Genomic DNA, 15,329 nt, shown 5'->3' with positions numbered 1-15,329 from the left:
CTTACAAAAAAAAAAAAAAAAAAAAAAAAAAATCGGTAAACCAAGATGTCACTACCCCAAATACTAATATTACTAGCAAAATATAAGAAGAACTGACATAAACACACTGGTTCTAGGTGAGAGGCACTTTCTGCATGATACACACAACCACCCCCCCCCACACACACACACACGTTAACTTCATTTTACAGATAAGTAAACTGAAGCATAAAGAATTTAAGTTTCCCAAGTTCACATTTTCTAAATGGTGGCAATGGGATGAGACTCAAGGTATTAATTATTAGGCTATGATGCCCAAGTTTCAATGGCAACTGATCGGCAATTACTTTCAGATAAAACCTTATTCTATATCATGGTTCTCTTCTTTTAAATACCTGTTCTTACTCTCAGAATCTCCCAAGTAGGCATCCATTCACACAGTCAATATTTACTGCGTACCTACTCTGAGCCAGGAGTTAGGAACAGAGATGAATAGGACACAGTCAATACCCTGAAGAATGTCATGTTAATAAATGGTACAGCATTTGTCATAAATGCTATAAAATTAATCTTAATGTGCTGGAGAAACCAAGATGGGACTGAACTATAACTGAAATCAGAAAAGCCAGAAGCAGAAGCAGAAAAATATCTGAAAGGTTCTTCCTTCCTAATGCAGGAATCCTCTCTTGAACCTCCTTTAACTTCACTTCCACTCTCAGGCAACAAATGTGATAAGCTAGTCACTCTGACCTAGATTCTAGTCCTACTTCAGTCACAAACTACCTTGGCCAGAACATCCAGACCTGTTTCCTCACCTATTAAAAAAATGGCTAGAGACAACTGCTAGATACATCTCAGTCCTGAGTTCTATGATTGTTAGTTTAGTGGTCATTCATAATCTACATGAATACTACCAGTGAATAGGAAGTTCACAAATTCATGAGATAACTTAGCTCATTTTGATCAGCTTTAATTTTAAGAAATTCTCTCCATGAACTGAGACAAAAATAGTCGTCACATAAGTCTGTACTCTATATGGTTTAGTAAGTCTTTCCATTTGTTAATTGGTTGGTCTATATTCCTCTCAGAACTCAACTTTCCATATTATCTACCAATTTATTCCTCCTGTTGAGGAAATAAGTACGTAAGTGCAAGCTCTACAATCTTTTCACTTCTAAGGCAAGTTCTTCGTGATTTCCTTTACAGCAAAACACTAGACTGGTTCATTCTATTTCCAGTCCTGTCTTTAATGCTTTATATGCACAGGCCTCAGTTTTTATTACAAAAAGAGATTCACACTAAATGGTTTCTAACTTAACTTTAATATATAGTATAATTTTAAGTAATCACCAGGAGAAGAAATCTTGACAAATTTAAAACTTTGATGACGCCCTCTTGTGGAGTCCTAACTGTATAACTAGGCAGAGAAACGACTAAAAAAACCCTCAATATCCACAAGAGGAAATTCCAAATCTTAGTATTTGCTTCCCAAAAGTTAAGATTAGCATTCAGAACATAGAAATAACTTCCACAACTAAATAAGAAAAAGGGCAACTCAATACAAAATGGGCTAAAGACAAGAATAGGTAATTTAAAGAGAAAACATGAATGACTTATAAATATATGAAAAGATACCTAGTCTGATCAGAAAAATAAAAATTAAAACCATTAACATGACACTGTGTCAAAAACCTAAAAATCTAATAATGCAAAATATAGTTAACCCTTGAACAACGTAGGGGTTAGGGATGCTAAACCCCTGCACAGCTGGAAATCTGACTGTAACCTTTGTCTTCCCCAAAACTTAACTACTAACAATCCTGTTGATCAGAAACCGTACCAATTACATAAACAATTAATACATTTTATATTTTATATGAATTATATACCATATTCTTAAAGTAAGCTAGAGAAAAGAAAGTGTTATCAAGAAAATCATAGTAAAGAGAAAATACATTTATAATACTGTACTATAAAAACTCTGTATATAAGTGGATTCAAACCCATGCAGTTCAAACTCATGTTGTTTAAGGGTCAACTGTACTGGGAAGAATGTAAGGCACCTGGAACCCCATATATTGCTAACGGGTGTGTACACTGTAACAATGTCTTTTGTAAACAGTTGACAATACCTAGTAAAATAAGTGTGCAACGCATAGTAGGCAATCTGACTTATAGGTATATACCTACCAGTACATACGTATGTATACCACCTATATAGAAAAATTTTAGCATGGACCCAAGAAAAACATTAAAAAAATGAGGAACTATCAGCAGAAATATAAATAATGTTAATCTCATAAAAAAGATGACTATAAGCTATGAAAATAAATAAATCAAAATACAAAGATTATTGATCTAGCCTAAAATAAATCTTTCTCAACCTTGTGCAGGTGTTTGGTATCATTACTTACAATCTATAAATATTAATCAATACATCTGTAGTCACCATGCTCTGGGCCTTAGGTCGAAACATAACTGATTTGTACAGAGCTGTATATACAGGTGCTTCTTGAGAGCTACTTCCTGATTAATCAGGATTCCTATAACCAGATCAAAGGAAGTAGGATCTACCTAGCCACTATCTATTTTAATACCAAAGCCTCTATGAGATGTTTTACTATTAGCAGCTACTATCAGCAGCAACAGTGTCAACATTGAAATAATATTCTTGAAAACTAACTATGGAACTAAAACATTTGCTTTGATTATCCCATTCAATATTGACAATAACCTTCTGGGGTGGGTGGTATGATGACAGAGATGTACAAATAGGCCTAAAGAGATTGAGTCACTGGTTCCAGGTTATAAAACTAATAGGTGGTACTAATCGATACTTGGGGTCAATAAACCACACTCATAATGAAATATGAATAATAAACACAACAGCATTACATTAATACCGAAGAAATCTTGGGGATGAGGGAAGGGGTGGGCAAAACGGGTGAAGGGGAATGGGAGGTACAGGCTTCCAGTTATGCAATGAGTAAGTCACAGAGATGAAAGGTAGAGCATAGGGATAGATCAGTGGTATTGTAACTGCATTATATGGTGACAGACGGTAGCTGCACTTGTGGTGAGCACAGCATAACTTACAGAGTTGTCCAATCACTGTGCTGTACAGCGGAAAGTAACGTAATAGTGTGTATCAACTATACTTCAACTAAAAAATATTGTTGTTTATTAAAAAAAATTACAGAAAGCTAAAATTTCGTGATTCTAGTCCTTTAACATTACCCAGTCCACTAACATTAACAGGTCTTCTAAATATTCACTCAGAAGATATAACATTGGAATAATCCATTATACATGGAAATATAACTGGGAGAAAACAAAGCAAGCTTCTGCTCAGGCCAAACTCAACCTTTGGGGACGGCACTACTGCCAGCGAGGGAGAAGTTATCAAGGTTCAACAGATCTGAACTAAACACAGCACACTGATGAATCACCAGTAAGTGAGAGAGACTCCTACTTAAACAATACTCTACAGCTTGATGTTCTTCCAAGCACGGTTGGCTTGGTAACTGCTCTTAACACATATCCTGCTGTTACAAGACAAAGCATAAGAAAACGGCAAAATCCAATACCATACAAGCTTATGAAACAAATGCAACACACACAATGAATTCATTACCCTTTCTCAAATATTTATTAATCACCTACTCTGTGCCAGGCACTAAGCTAAGCAGTTAGTTGGAAAATGTCAATGTACAACACAGAAAGAATCCCTATCCTCCTGGAGTCTGCATTCTAGCTGGAAGAAATTAACAACTAATATAATAAATAACTGAAGTATGGAACGTGTTAAGAAGTTGGTAGATTCTATAGAAAAGGGAAAAAATAAAGTATGAAGCAGAACAAAAATTCAGGAGGCAGGGTTAAAATTCTAGAGGATCATCAGAGCAGACATCATGAAGGTCATTTATGAGCAAACGTTTAAGGAGGTAAGCCATGTGGGGTGCCTGGGTGGCTCAGTTGGTTGAGCGTCTGACTTCAGCTCAGGTCATGATCTCACGGTTCATGGGTTCGAGCCCCACGTCGGGCTCTGTGCCAACAGCTTGGAGCCTGGAGCCTGCTTCAGATTCTGTGTCTTCCTCTCTCTCTGTCTCTGCCTCTCCCCTGCTCACACTCTGTCTGTCAATCTCTCTCTCAAAAAAATAAACATAAAAAAAAAAAAAAAAAAAAAAGGAGGTAAGCCATGTGTGTACCTGAGAAAGAGTGTTCCAAGCCGGAGGACACAATAAATGTGAAGGCCTGAGGCACAAGTGTGCCTGGGGAACAAGAGGAATTGTGCAAAGGCCAGTGTAAGAGTGAGGGAGCTGGAGGAGAAGGATGGGAAGCTGGAGATGAAATAAAAAACGTAAATGGGATCAGGGGATGGCTATCATTTTAAAAGATTAATTCTGTCTTGACACTGACAATGAAGCAAAAAGATATTAGATACAATTATCCCGTCCCATCAACACTTGGTCTAATTTCAGTTTTCTATAAACAATAATCAATTTAGGGGTGCCTGCGTGGCTCAGTCAATTAAGTGTCTCACTCTTCATTTCAGCTCAGGTCAAGATCCCACAGTTAGTGAGTTCGAGCCCTCCAATGGTCTCTGTGCTGACAATGTGGAGCCTGCTTGGGATTCTCTCCACCCCCCCCCCCCCCGGCCGTCTGCCCCTCTCCCGCTCACACTCTCTCTGAAAAATAAACTTAAAAAAAAAAAAACATTAATCAACTTAGTTATTTTTGTTTGGTAAGTAACTTCAATGCGATAGACAGTATATTCTTTTGCTAAAGACTAACACACTCTTTTGGATTTGGGTTTAAAAAGATAGTAAAAATTTCCGGTTAAAAATGGCAGAGAGTGTAACACAGGTCTATTCTTCCTCACTTCCATTCTAGCCACACTAGCCTTTTTTCCTGTTATTCAACACAGTAGGCCTACTCCTACCTTGGGACCTTTACAACTTGCTGCTTCTTGCTGGATTCCCCTAGGGGTCTATGCTACTTGTCCTCTTACTTCCTTGAGGTCTTCACTCAACACCTACTCACTGAGGCCTTCCCCCTATCTAACACTGCAACAATCCCAATATATTATAGCCCCATTCCCTGCTTTATTGTTCTCCGACACACTTATCACCATCTGACACACTGTACATTTTATTACTTTTTTTTGCCTTGTCACTCTGTCCAGAATAAAAGACCCAGAAGGATCTCTGTCATTCTGATTACTACTTTAACTCCAGTACTGACAACCCTGCCTCACAACATCAGGCGCTCAAAAAACATGTACTGAATGAATGAACAGCTCTGTGAAGGCTTGGCGTAGAAACAAGAGAAATTGGAAACACTGAAGGAGTCGCTGTGGTAAAATGGAAGCAAGAAAAGACAACTGTTGCAAAACGAGGCTGGAGCACAAAGCAGAGGCCAGACTGATTAGGCAGGGTGGAAGAGCCATGTTAAGAATATCACGTTTTATCCTTTTGGCAATATGAAACCACCAAAAAGGTTCTTAGAGGAGGAAAACATTAGCAGATTTAAGTTTTAAAATGTTATCTTGGATGCTGGATGGAGTATTAAATTTCAGTAGGCAATAGTTCAGGATGCATTAAGAGACTGCCACAGTCTAATTCTGTTATAATTAAAGTAGAGCTACTGTACCTAACAGACTAACATAATCGAAGGTAGGAGCATCTTGAAAATTCAAACATATCTGGAGGAGTAAAAAAATTTGTCAGGACTTTAGATAAACTACAAAAGCTCATAATTAGTAGATGATTAGTAGCAGTTATTATGCTCTATGGGAACCAGTGGTTCAGTTGCTGATTACCCCCATGAGATTGAATTCCTTTAGAAGAAAGATCATATAATAAAAGTACCAGTAGATGTAATAATGTGATCCCTATCCATCTGGCACTTTTTTTTTTTTTTTTTCTTCTAAGATGAATGTGCGATAACTCACTTAACCTCAACATTACCATATGCAATAGGTATTTTATCATCTCTATTTAACAGGTAAAGAAAGTGAGCCACAGAACGACACAGTAAGTTACCCAAAATCACATTACTATTACATGGCAGTATGGCTCCAAAACCCACATTCTCAGTCACGTATTTTGCTGCCTTCATTAATATATATTTGCTGCCTTATATTAATATATCATTTTTCTTTGTATACCCAACACCCATACACTGCTTAGCACATAAATACTTAATAAATGTTTAATGAAATAAACAACTACATCAACTTTAGTTTATCCCCTGCCTACTTTGTCTCTGTTTTTGTCTTTCTCTAATTCAAATGCTTCTTTGGCCTTCCCCTCATCCATACATCCTCTCCTACAGACAGTATCCCCTAAGCTTAACAAATTTTTTTTTTTTTTACCCTTTTACTGCTAGGTCAAACCGAATGTCTACTTAGGCACCTGGGGAGTCAGAACACCTGCCTTCATGGTTTCAACAGGCCAGACGTTCTTTTTCTTAGTACATCATTTTAGAAAGGCTTGTTTTAACCAAGAACATATCCATGTGGGTGGTCTAAATGCATCAAAGGCAGGCTGACTCTTTAGAAAACAATTTTCTTTTTTCTTCCCCTGTAAATATTTATTCTACAAGGGCAGCTGGTTTTTTGAGTTGGATAAAGCAAGTCTCCCTTTTTTCAGATATTTCTCCAAAATAATTTTGGAATTTCAGGTCAAATATTAAAATTAATAGATAAAATAAAAATAGAAAGCTTAAATATCCAGATAGATGGTCTAATATAGATGGCTCTTATAATCATACAGACAAATACTTCTCTATATCCACTAAGCCTAGACAAAATTTTCATTCTATATACTCTGAGTTTCACTCACTAAATAATTTGGAAGGAGATATCATTTTCCAGGAGTGAGGAAACATGAAAAGAAAACAAAATGGGATAAGAAAGGATCCTATCACATATGAAGGTATATAAAAGCATAATTTGTCACATTCAAAGAAATGACTGAAGATAAAGCAGATAAAACATTTTTCACTGACTGTTAATAGCCAAGCCCAGAAAAGGAAATATGTTCAAAATGCCAAATATGAGTGTTCTATATCCCTAACTCCAAGAACTTGAGTATAGACATATATATATTTTGAAAAAAATTTATAGATATAATGAAACTCCCCATTAAAAAATTTTAAATTTACAAATCTGTCAAACTGACACGTCCTCAGAACCAATTTAACTTCAAGTAGTCCGCAGGATTTACAAGAAAATTTTTTCAGAAGACAGAGAAGTTTTACCATTATTACAAGAACGTTACCTGAGGGAGGGCACCATAATTCCATATATAACCCTTGTGAGGGAAGACATTCGCCACATAGCGTAGCTTGCCATCCTTTGTATCTTGTTTAATGGGATTCAATGGCTCCTTCGTGGCAATCTACACAGATCATGGAAAAAAGGGGGAAGGAGAATGAGAAATGATTAATCCTATATTCAAATTGTATGTTTTAAATCTGGTATTATCAGGTTAAATATTTATATTCTAACTTACTGGTCAAAGACACTGTAAAATAAGCTAAGCCAGCTCTTATTTCTAATTTACAGTGTTGTGTAAGAAAAAACATCTGGAAAGGAAACATCCCATTATAGATTTAGGTATTCTATTATTTATGCATTCATTTCTAATACAAATAACAGAATGACTGAAATGGCAAGAGGATAAAGATTAACCTACTTGCTGTTTCGTTTTTGTTTTTTTAATTAGTAAAAATTAGTGAAAATACTAATTTTGGGCATTATCATCAATCTTATAATAAAAAGGTTAACTTAATTTTCACCAAGTAATTTCATTTGTTTTCTTTCTATCAAACATACTCAAACTGCCTTGTAAAAAAAAAAAAAAAAATCTATCCTATAAAGAATAACTGAAGCCATTTTTTAGTGAATAAACACTGCTTAAATTAGGTAGATTCTCAGATTCTTGATCCTATACCTGAGGTAGAAAGTAGCCAGAATTCTGAAACATTCTGAAGGAAGACCAAAAAAAGAACCTATTATTTTTACTTTTCCCTATCAAAATATTAACCAAAGCAATGCTAGTAATTAGTGACAATTCTCTAAATATAAATTCTGAAAAATACATACCTACATAATAATCTTTAATTAAAATACTTTAAATAGTATTTGCCATTGCATCCAAAGCTATAGGAAAAGACTTAAATAATGAAAGAAACTAAGTGCCACAAATTAAATTTCACTCAGAACTTTAAGGGATCTTACCTAACTGAAGATGGAACAATAAAATTCTGAAAAGCAAAAGGGAAGTTCTTGATAGGTTCATGCCTCATGAAAAGATAGAAAAGAAAAAAAAAAAAAAAAAAAAGGTAACCAGGGGAATTAGCAGACACTCTTAGTGCTCATTGATCAAGAGTTGGCCAATAAAATGTTTTCGTTCCTGGTAGAGTAAAATCTAAAGGACAATTAAGTCCTTACAAACTAAACTTGCCATGATTCCCAAATAAGTATATTTCAACTGTATCTATGAACAAAAATATATCTCAGAATCTGTTTAAATAAACCTTGAAAAGATTTGTTATTTTCAAAGACAGAAGAGTCAAAGAAAATTAAATGAATATGTGTATAACAAACTAGAACAGCAAAAATAGAAAACACGTGCTTCAAAGTAAAAATTCAGCTCTATTTTGCTTTTAGAAATGAGATTCAAATTTCACAAAAGTGTTTTCAATTGTTTGTATCATAGTTTGTCAACCATGCGAAATTCAAAAATATTATGCCAAACGACTTGAAACAAAGTTTTTATATCATTATTACTTATAATTTCCATTTGATATTAATAGAAAATATTCATACCTCCATTTTAGCATTTGTCCACCGAGGTACTTCTACAACCATATTAAACAAAGTCTGCAGGTAAAAAAAAAACAACAACAAAAAACAAAGAGAGATCGTTTTTTAAATTTTACCTATCCTTTATCACTCACCTCTTATGTGACAATGCTTTAGTTTCTTTCCCTACAAAAATGTGTGCAGACTGTATCATACATCTGCATATGCCTTAAATTTCTTCTGAAAAATTAGAGAAGCTGTCTAAAACACAGCAGAATTTAAGCCATCATGTCACTTGAACACTGCTGCAGTGTCAGAAGTTGCTATATTTCTGGAAATACCTTCACAGTATAGTGACACAACTAGAATGGGGTCAGGAAACCAGTTTCAAGTTTTATTTTCCCACTAAAACAGGAGTGATAGACAGGGTCCATCATGTGAGTTGAATGTCTCACTTTTCCAATCTGCAAAGTAAGTGTAAATACTCTGTCCTACTCACCACCTATGTAAAGTTGTTATAAAGATCAATTATGTAATTTAAATGAAAATACAAAAAAAATTATAAAATATTTTGAAAATCACAAAGCACTATTTAAATTCAAGTTACTATGATCATAATGTGAAATTAAGGATATCTGTATAGGTAGGTATCAAGTTTACAAAGAGACAGACTAACGCCTTTCTACACTTAGTTTGCTTATCTAGTGATCTCTGGTTCCCTAAAGTTACAAAAGGACTACTACTTTTTACCATGTTTGAATTTTGCACTGTTTAAAGCAAAGCAGATTATAGGTCAATGGTTAACAAAAATAATTTCCCACAATACTTAGGAATACAAGGCTATAATTTCCTGCAGTTTGGGCCTTATAAAGAGAAAGTCTCAAGGGTAAGGCTGCCTTGCATGCCATTTTGATATCAGTAACTAACAGCTTACCATAGCACAGTAATGGTTTAAAACAGTGTTACACCAACTGTGGCCGAGAACCAGAGCTAACTGCAAGCTGACTGTTATAGGTTCACTTAGAAACATTTACAGCAATCTGATGCAGTAATTTTTAGGTCTGTTGAACCCTGAATTACACTTTTCTTTAATTACACTTTTCTAATAATAATTGTATTTTTTAGAAGTATCAGTTCACAACAGATTAGAAATAAACCAAAAAACTAACCCTTTAGTATAGATCATTTGAGAAAGCAGTGATTAAATATACTTACTCTCAATTGTGCCACACATCAAAATCACCAGGAGAGATTTTATCAATTAAAAAAAAAAAAAGCTTCCTAGAGCCCCACCCCCCACATACCCACTTATTTGAATTCAATGGTTTTGAGGCAGGGCACTGCTTATTTTTCAAAGCTCTCCAAGCAATTTTAATATGTAGTCAGAGTGGAGAACTTCTGGTTTGCAGCATTGCTAAACAATATCTGAGGGCTTTCCAAGTGAAACACAAATGCTATTATTAATTCAAAGGATGCCATTTACACAACTAAGTATAAATTTAAATTGAGCCGCAAAAAATAATGATGGTTGTTCAATTTTTCTAGGTAAGACTAAAGTTTACCAATGACAGAACTGCATATCCATAATGAGATGAAGAACAAAGCCAAGAATGAATTCTCAACAATTGCTCCTTAGAAGTATGTCTCATACCTATCTTAGCAACCTCATACACAGTCTTGCTGTTATGTTTCATTTTCTATGCTCTTTCATGAGGTATCCCAGCACCTGTTTAAATATGTCTCAAGTAGCTGTTAAAAAGAAAAACCTAAGTAAATGGCAGATGTTCACATAATTTATTCATCCTTGAAAGCCTGGCTATAAGAGGACAAAGGCATACAGATGAATACTCAGAGGTGATAGAGAAGACCAGGCTAGAGGCAATTGTTTTACACAATGACACCTACCAAAACCACTCAGAGACTTGAATTAGGCCAAAAGAACAAAAGATAAGGTTTGAATCTTAAGCCTGCAAACCATCTCCCCTCATCATTTGTTCTGATCTCTAACGAACAAATTTCCAGTCTGCTTTTCTTCTTTCCAGATAAAATGCATATAATCTATAATTTTTCAAAGCCAGTGTTAGTTGGGTTATCCTAAGACTACTGTTAATTATAAACCAGTAACAGTCTACTGACATCTAGTACAAAATCACAAAGACACAAGGGGACACATTTCCGAGAAAGTTGGGTATGAGCTAGGACCATTTACCTCCTTCAGTTATCTCCTCCATTTTTCCCTGCTATTTTTGTTGCAAAAACCAAAAAGATAACTAATAAGATACGAAAAAAAGTCAGTAAATTTTATATGCCTTTGGGAAAAATGGGAGGAAATCACCCTTCTTTTCTCTTTCCAACTCTTAAAAGATCAAATAAATTTTCGTTTTGATACTAAAAGCAAAGGCAACAAAAGCAAAAATAAACAAGTGATACCATCAGACTAATAAACTTCTTCATAGCAAAGAAAGCCATTAACAACATAAAAAGACAATCTAGAAATGGGAAAATACATATTTGTAAACCATGTATCTGATAAGGATTAATATCTGAAACATAAAGAACTCCTGCAACACAACAGGAAAAGACCAATCTGATTAAAAGATGCGCAGAGGAATTGGACAGTTTTCCAAGAGACACACAGTCAACAGGGACATGAAAAGGTGCTCAACATCACAATTATCAGAGAATGAGATATCACCTCACACCTGCTGGAATGGCTGTCACCAAAAAGGTAAGAAATAACAAGTGTGGGCGAGAATGTGGAAAAAGGGGAACACTCTGCACTGTTGGTGGGATGTAAATTGCTGCAGCCACTACAGAAAACAGTATGGCAGTTTTCCAAAAAATTAAAACAGAGCTATTGTATGATCCAGCAATCCCACTTCTGGGTATTTATCTGAGAAAAAAAAAAGAAAACAGGATATTAGAAAGATACCTGCACCCCCATATTCATTGCAGCATTACTTACAACAGCCAAGATAAGGAAACAACCTAAGTGTCCATCAATGAATGAACAAAGAAGATGTGCTTAATATATACAGTGGAATATTATTCAGCCATGGGAAAGAAGGAAACCTGCCATTTGCGACAACAATAGGTAGACAGGGCATTGTGCTCATTGACATAAGCCAGACAGAGAAAGACAAATACTGCATTTTACCACTTCTATGGAATTCTTATATATGGAACCTTATATATGGAATTCTTTAAAAAAAAAAGGGGGGGGGCAGCCTAATTCATAGAAACAGAGAGTAGAAAAGTGGCTGCCAAGGGCTTGGGGTTGGGAAAAATCGTTCAGAATTATAAATAAATAAACACACAAACCACAAACGGACTCAAATCAGGCAGTCTCTGACAAATGAACCATGTTCTAAGAATTACATTTTAAGTTGGCTATATGCTCTCAGAATACATTTTCCCCAATGAGAAAACTATTTCCAGGTTGATACATAAAGTCTCTAGGAAACTAAAGTCTCTAGGAAACTATAAAGCCTCGAACCGCTCAATGTCCATTCACCCAAAATCTAGGGCAGTAGTTCTCAAACTTCAGTACGTGTAAAATGCCCTGAAACACTCGTTAAATATGTGGACTAACTAGTCTCCATCAAGCAGAGATTCTGGTGTAGTAGATATGTAATTAAGGCCTGGATCTGAAATTTTAACAAGTGTTCTACATTATTCCAATGTATGTGGTTTAAGGACCATTTTAACAAACACCAGTTTAAGAGAATACAAGATGGACGGCAGGCAATGGTGGTGGGGACTGAACAACACCCAGAGCTATTTGTGGAAGTAGATTCAAAGGCTGGGGTCATGAGTTTCAGTTGAAATAGAGAAAAAAAAAAGATGGAAATAAAGTTGAAGGGAAAAGAAGGCTGAGGAAGGTGATAGGAAATGCTGTCTGGCATCAGTAAGATAAAAAGGCATCAATAACATGAGATGAGATGACAGACATCAGTCAGACGTTCTGGGCCTAAGTCAACAACTACTGAAGGTTTGACAGTCACATATTTAAAAGATATATTTAGAACATGTTTATTCTAGCATATAGGTGGTCTTTTTTCCTCCTCTATCCCCACAAAGATTTGTCCCTGCATTCTAAAACAGCCTCTCAAACCACCTTTTTCCTTATAATAAAAAAATGACAAAGTGACCAATTTTCATAAAGTACCTTTACTTTAGACTATCTACCATGATAAGTAACTTGCTACTAAAACCTGGGTTCTGTTCCTGACTCTCTCTGGTTTTTCACTTATGAAATGTTAAGGGGATTCCTAGAATAGTCAGATTCATAAATAGAAAATGGAATAGTAGTTACCAGGGGCTGGGTGAAGGAGGGAACGGAGAGTCACTGTTCAGTGGGCAGAGTTTCAGTTTGAGAAGAAATTCTGGAGATGAACGGTGGTGACGGCTGCACATGCGGAAGTACCTAATTACACTGAACTGTACACTTTAAAAAGTGTGCAATGAAGAAAACGGTAAATTTGATTTTATAAACAAGAAAAAGAAATGAAATGGTAAGATCATCCCTAGCTGCCATACACACATATTGGAAGAATAAAAACATCAGAACGCACACAAAAATCTTCATAGAGGGGAAAATTTTAGAAGCACTTTACAAATGCAAACAATCATTGAGGTCTTTAACGGACAACAGAAGTGATTCACAAAAATAAAAACCTTTAGATATACCTCATATTCATCATTTCGTGCTCTCTTTGTAGGAATGCCATTTTCCTATAAAAGAAAAGATGGTATTTGTGATTGTAATATCTCATCAAAGAATACAACTGCACTGCAAAGCAATCCAAGTAAGCCTACTGCAGAAATATTCCACTACAGAAGCTGTCCAGACACCGGGTTCAACAGAGAACTACCGAATGCCCAGTTTCTTTTCTCTCAGCATTTGCATCCCCAGTGCATGAGCATCAAGGTGTTTCATAAAATAAATTATTAGAAAAGCTAAATCTCTTTCACGTATATTTTCCTAGTTTTTATAAAAATAAGCAAAGGCTCTGTTCGGTCTTAAAGGAAAGACTGTCAGTCTCCCGTGATTACACTTAAAACAGTCATTTCATTATTGAAATGAAACTCTAGGGAGCATGACTAACAAGCCATGAAAGTACTCAGCTACACCTCCTGCCTGTAAATTCCACAAAGGTGTGATTACTACGCCTCCATCAAGCACTTTTAAATTAAGAAAGACTATATGATGGGTTGGGAAGAAAAATTACTCCATTCACAAATGCTCACACTTACATGTAACCTTTACACACCAAAAAAACAAAAACAAACAAAAAACACCAAAGAAGGAAACAAAACAGAAAAATGACTATCCCAAGTAGGCCCTGAAACATTATTTCTGTTCCTAAAATAACCACATCCCAAAGTACAAGGTGCAACAGTTCTAATCATTATAGTTGAGGATGGGAGAAACTTATGTACACAACCACTGTGTGTACCAATCCCCACGTGCCCAGAATTCACAGGCATATCCTGTTCTATGTTAGTCCTGCCCTATTCTCAACTTTCTCATATTCTCCAAAACCCATTCTCCTTAGGCAGAATATCATGCCCACTGGAATGTTTCTAGTCCACTCTTTGTTCCACCTCCACCCCTACCTACTACCTGATTCCACAAAATATTATCATTTTGTTAGGTGAACAGATTTTGTCATGGTACACCCACACATGAAGCAGCACCCACCAATCACTCCTTTCATTATCCTGTTCTAGTTTTACAGCACTTAACATTCTCTGATTGACTTGTTTCCTGGTTGTCCACCTCCTTCCATCGAGTGGGAACTGTATGTCCTATCTATCTTACTCACTGCTGCAACCCTAGTGCCTGGAATGCCGTCTAGCTCATAATAAGCCTGCAAGAACTGTTTACTGAAAGAAGAAATTAGTAAGTGAATAAATAAATGCATGCACTTTTGGCCAAAAGCAAGCAGTGGTGTTGGGAGACAGGAGATATTTGGGTTGGACTGTTCACTGGCCAAAACAAAACACATGGACACACATACAGTAAAATGGAGTTCTTTCTGCCCTCTCTCTGCCTTCTTTCTCTCTCCAGATTATATGACCTCCTGTCCTGCAGCTGAATACTACTTAGAAGTAATGAGCTGGAATGATTGCACAAGAGCAATTAAGAATACAACCTTTGGAGTTAGAGCACCTAAATTCATATCCCACTTCCCACAACAGACGATAGATTTGTGACCAGGGGCAAGGTACTGAACCTCATTAGCAAAATAAGGGTAATAACAGTAGCCCTAGCTGTACTCAGATAATGCAACTCAAGCTCGGAGCACAGTGCTTGGATAAGCACTATGAGCATTCAATAAATCTTCACTATTATTCTCCCTGCAGCCATCTTATTGACAGTCCAGGCCTCTGAAGGGCTGGAAGGCAGCACCAATCCCACATCAGTGTTCCATAACCTTCCTCCTGGAATGATCCTATTCTCACACTAATTCCAATTCATGAAGGAGGCTTACAATCTTGTTGTGATAACTCTGTTATCCTTCTTGACTTCCAA

The 15,329-nt window shown here is 36.0% G+C and overlaps 1 protein-coding gene across 2 annotated transcripts in view; it reads right to left on the bottom strand.

The window, feature by feature from the left end:
- Positions 1 to 15,329, bottom strand: part of PPA2 (inorganic pyrophosphatase 2) — a 90,357-nt gene that overhangs the window by 59,244 nt on the left and 15,784 nt on the right. Inside the window, exons 3-5 of one of the 2 annotated variants that reach the window (XM_040477009.1) lie at positions 13,481 to 13,525; positions 8,816 to 8,869; positions 7,263 to 7,382 (exon numbers count right to left, since the gene is read on the bottom strand). In XM_040477009.1, the coding sequence (XP_040332943.1) occupies positions 7,263 to 7,382; positions 8,816 to 8,869; positions 13,481 to 13,525 (219 nt within the window). The remainder of the gene's footprint in view (positions 1 to 7,262; positions 7,383 to 8,815; positions 8,870 to 13,480; positions 13,526 to 15,329) is intronic. The other variant, XM_040477020.1, reaches the window with a different exon arrangement.

The sequence above is a fragment of the Herpailurus yagouaroundi genome, unplaced genomic scaffold, assembly GCF_014898765.1.
Source record: "Herpailurus yagouaroundi ecotype Mexico unplaced genomic scaffold, PumYag 28, whole genome shotgun sequence".
Classification (NCBI taxonomy): Eukaryota; Metazoa; Chordata; class Mammalia; order Carnivora; family Felidae; genus Herpailurus; species Herpailurus yagouaroundi.
Note: the sequence above shows the minus strand (reverse complement) of the source record. Positions and strands in the feature narration are given on the sequence as shown.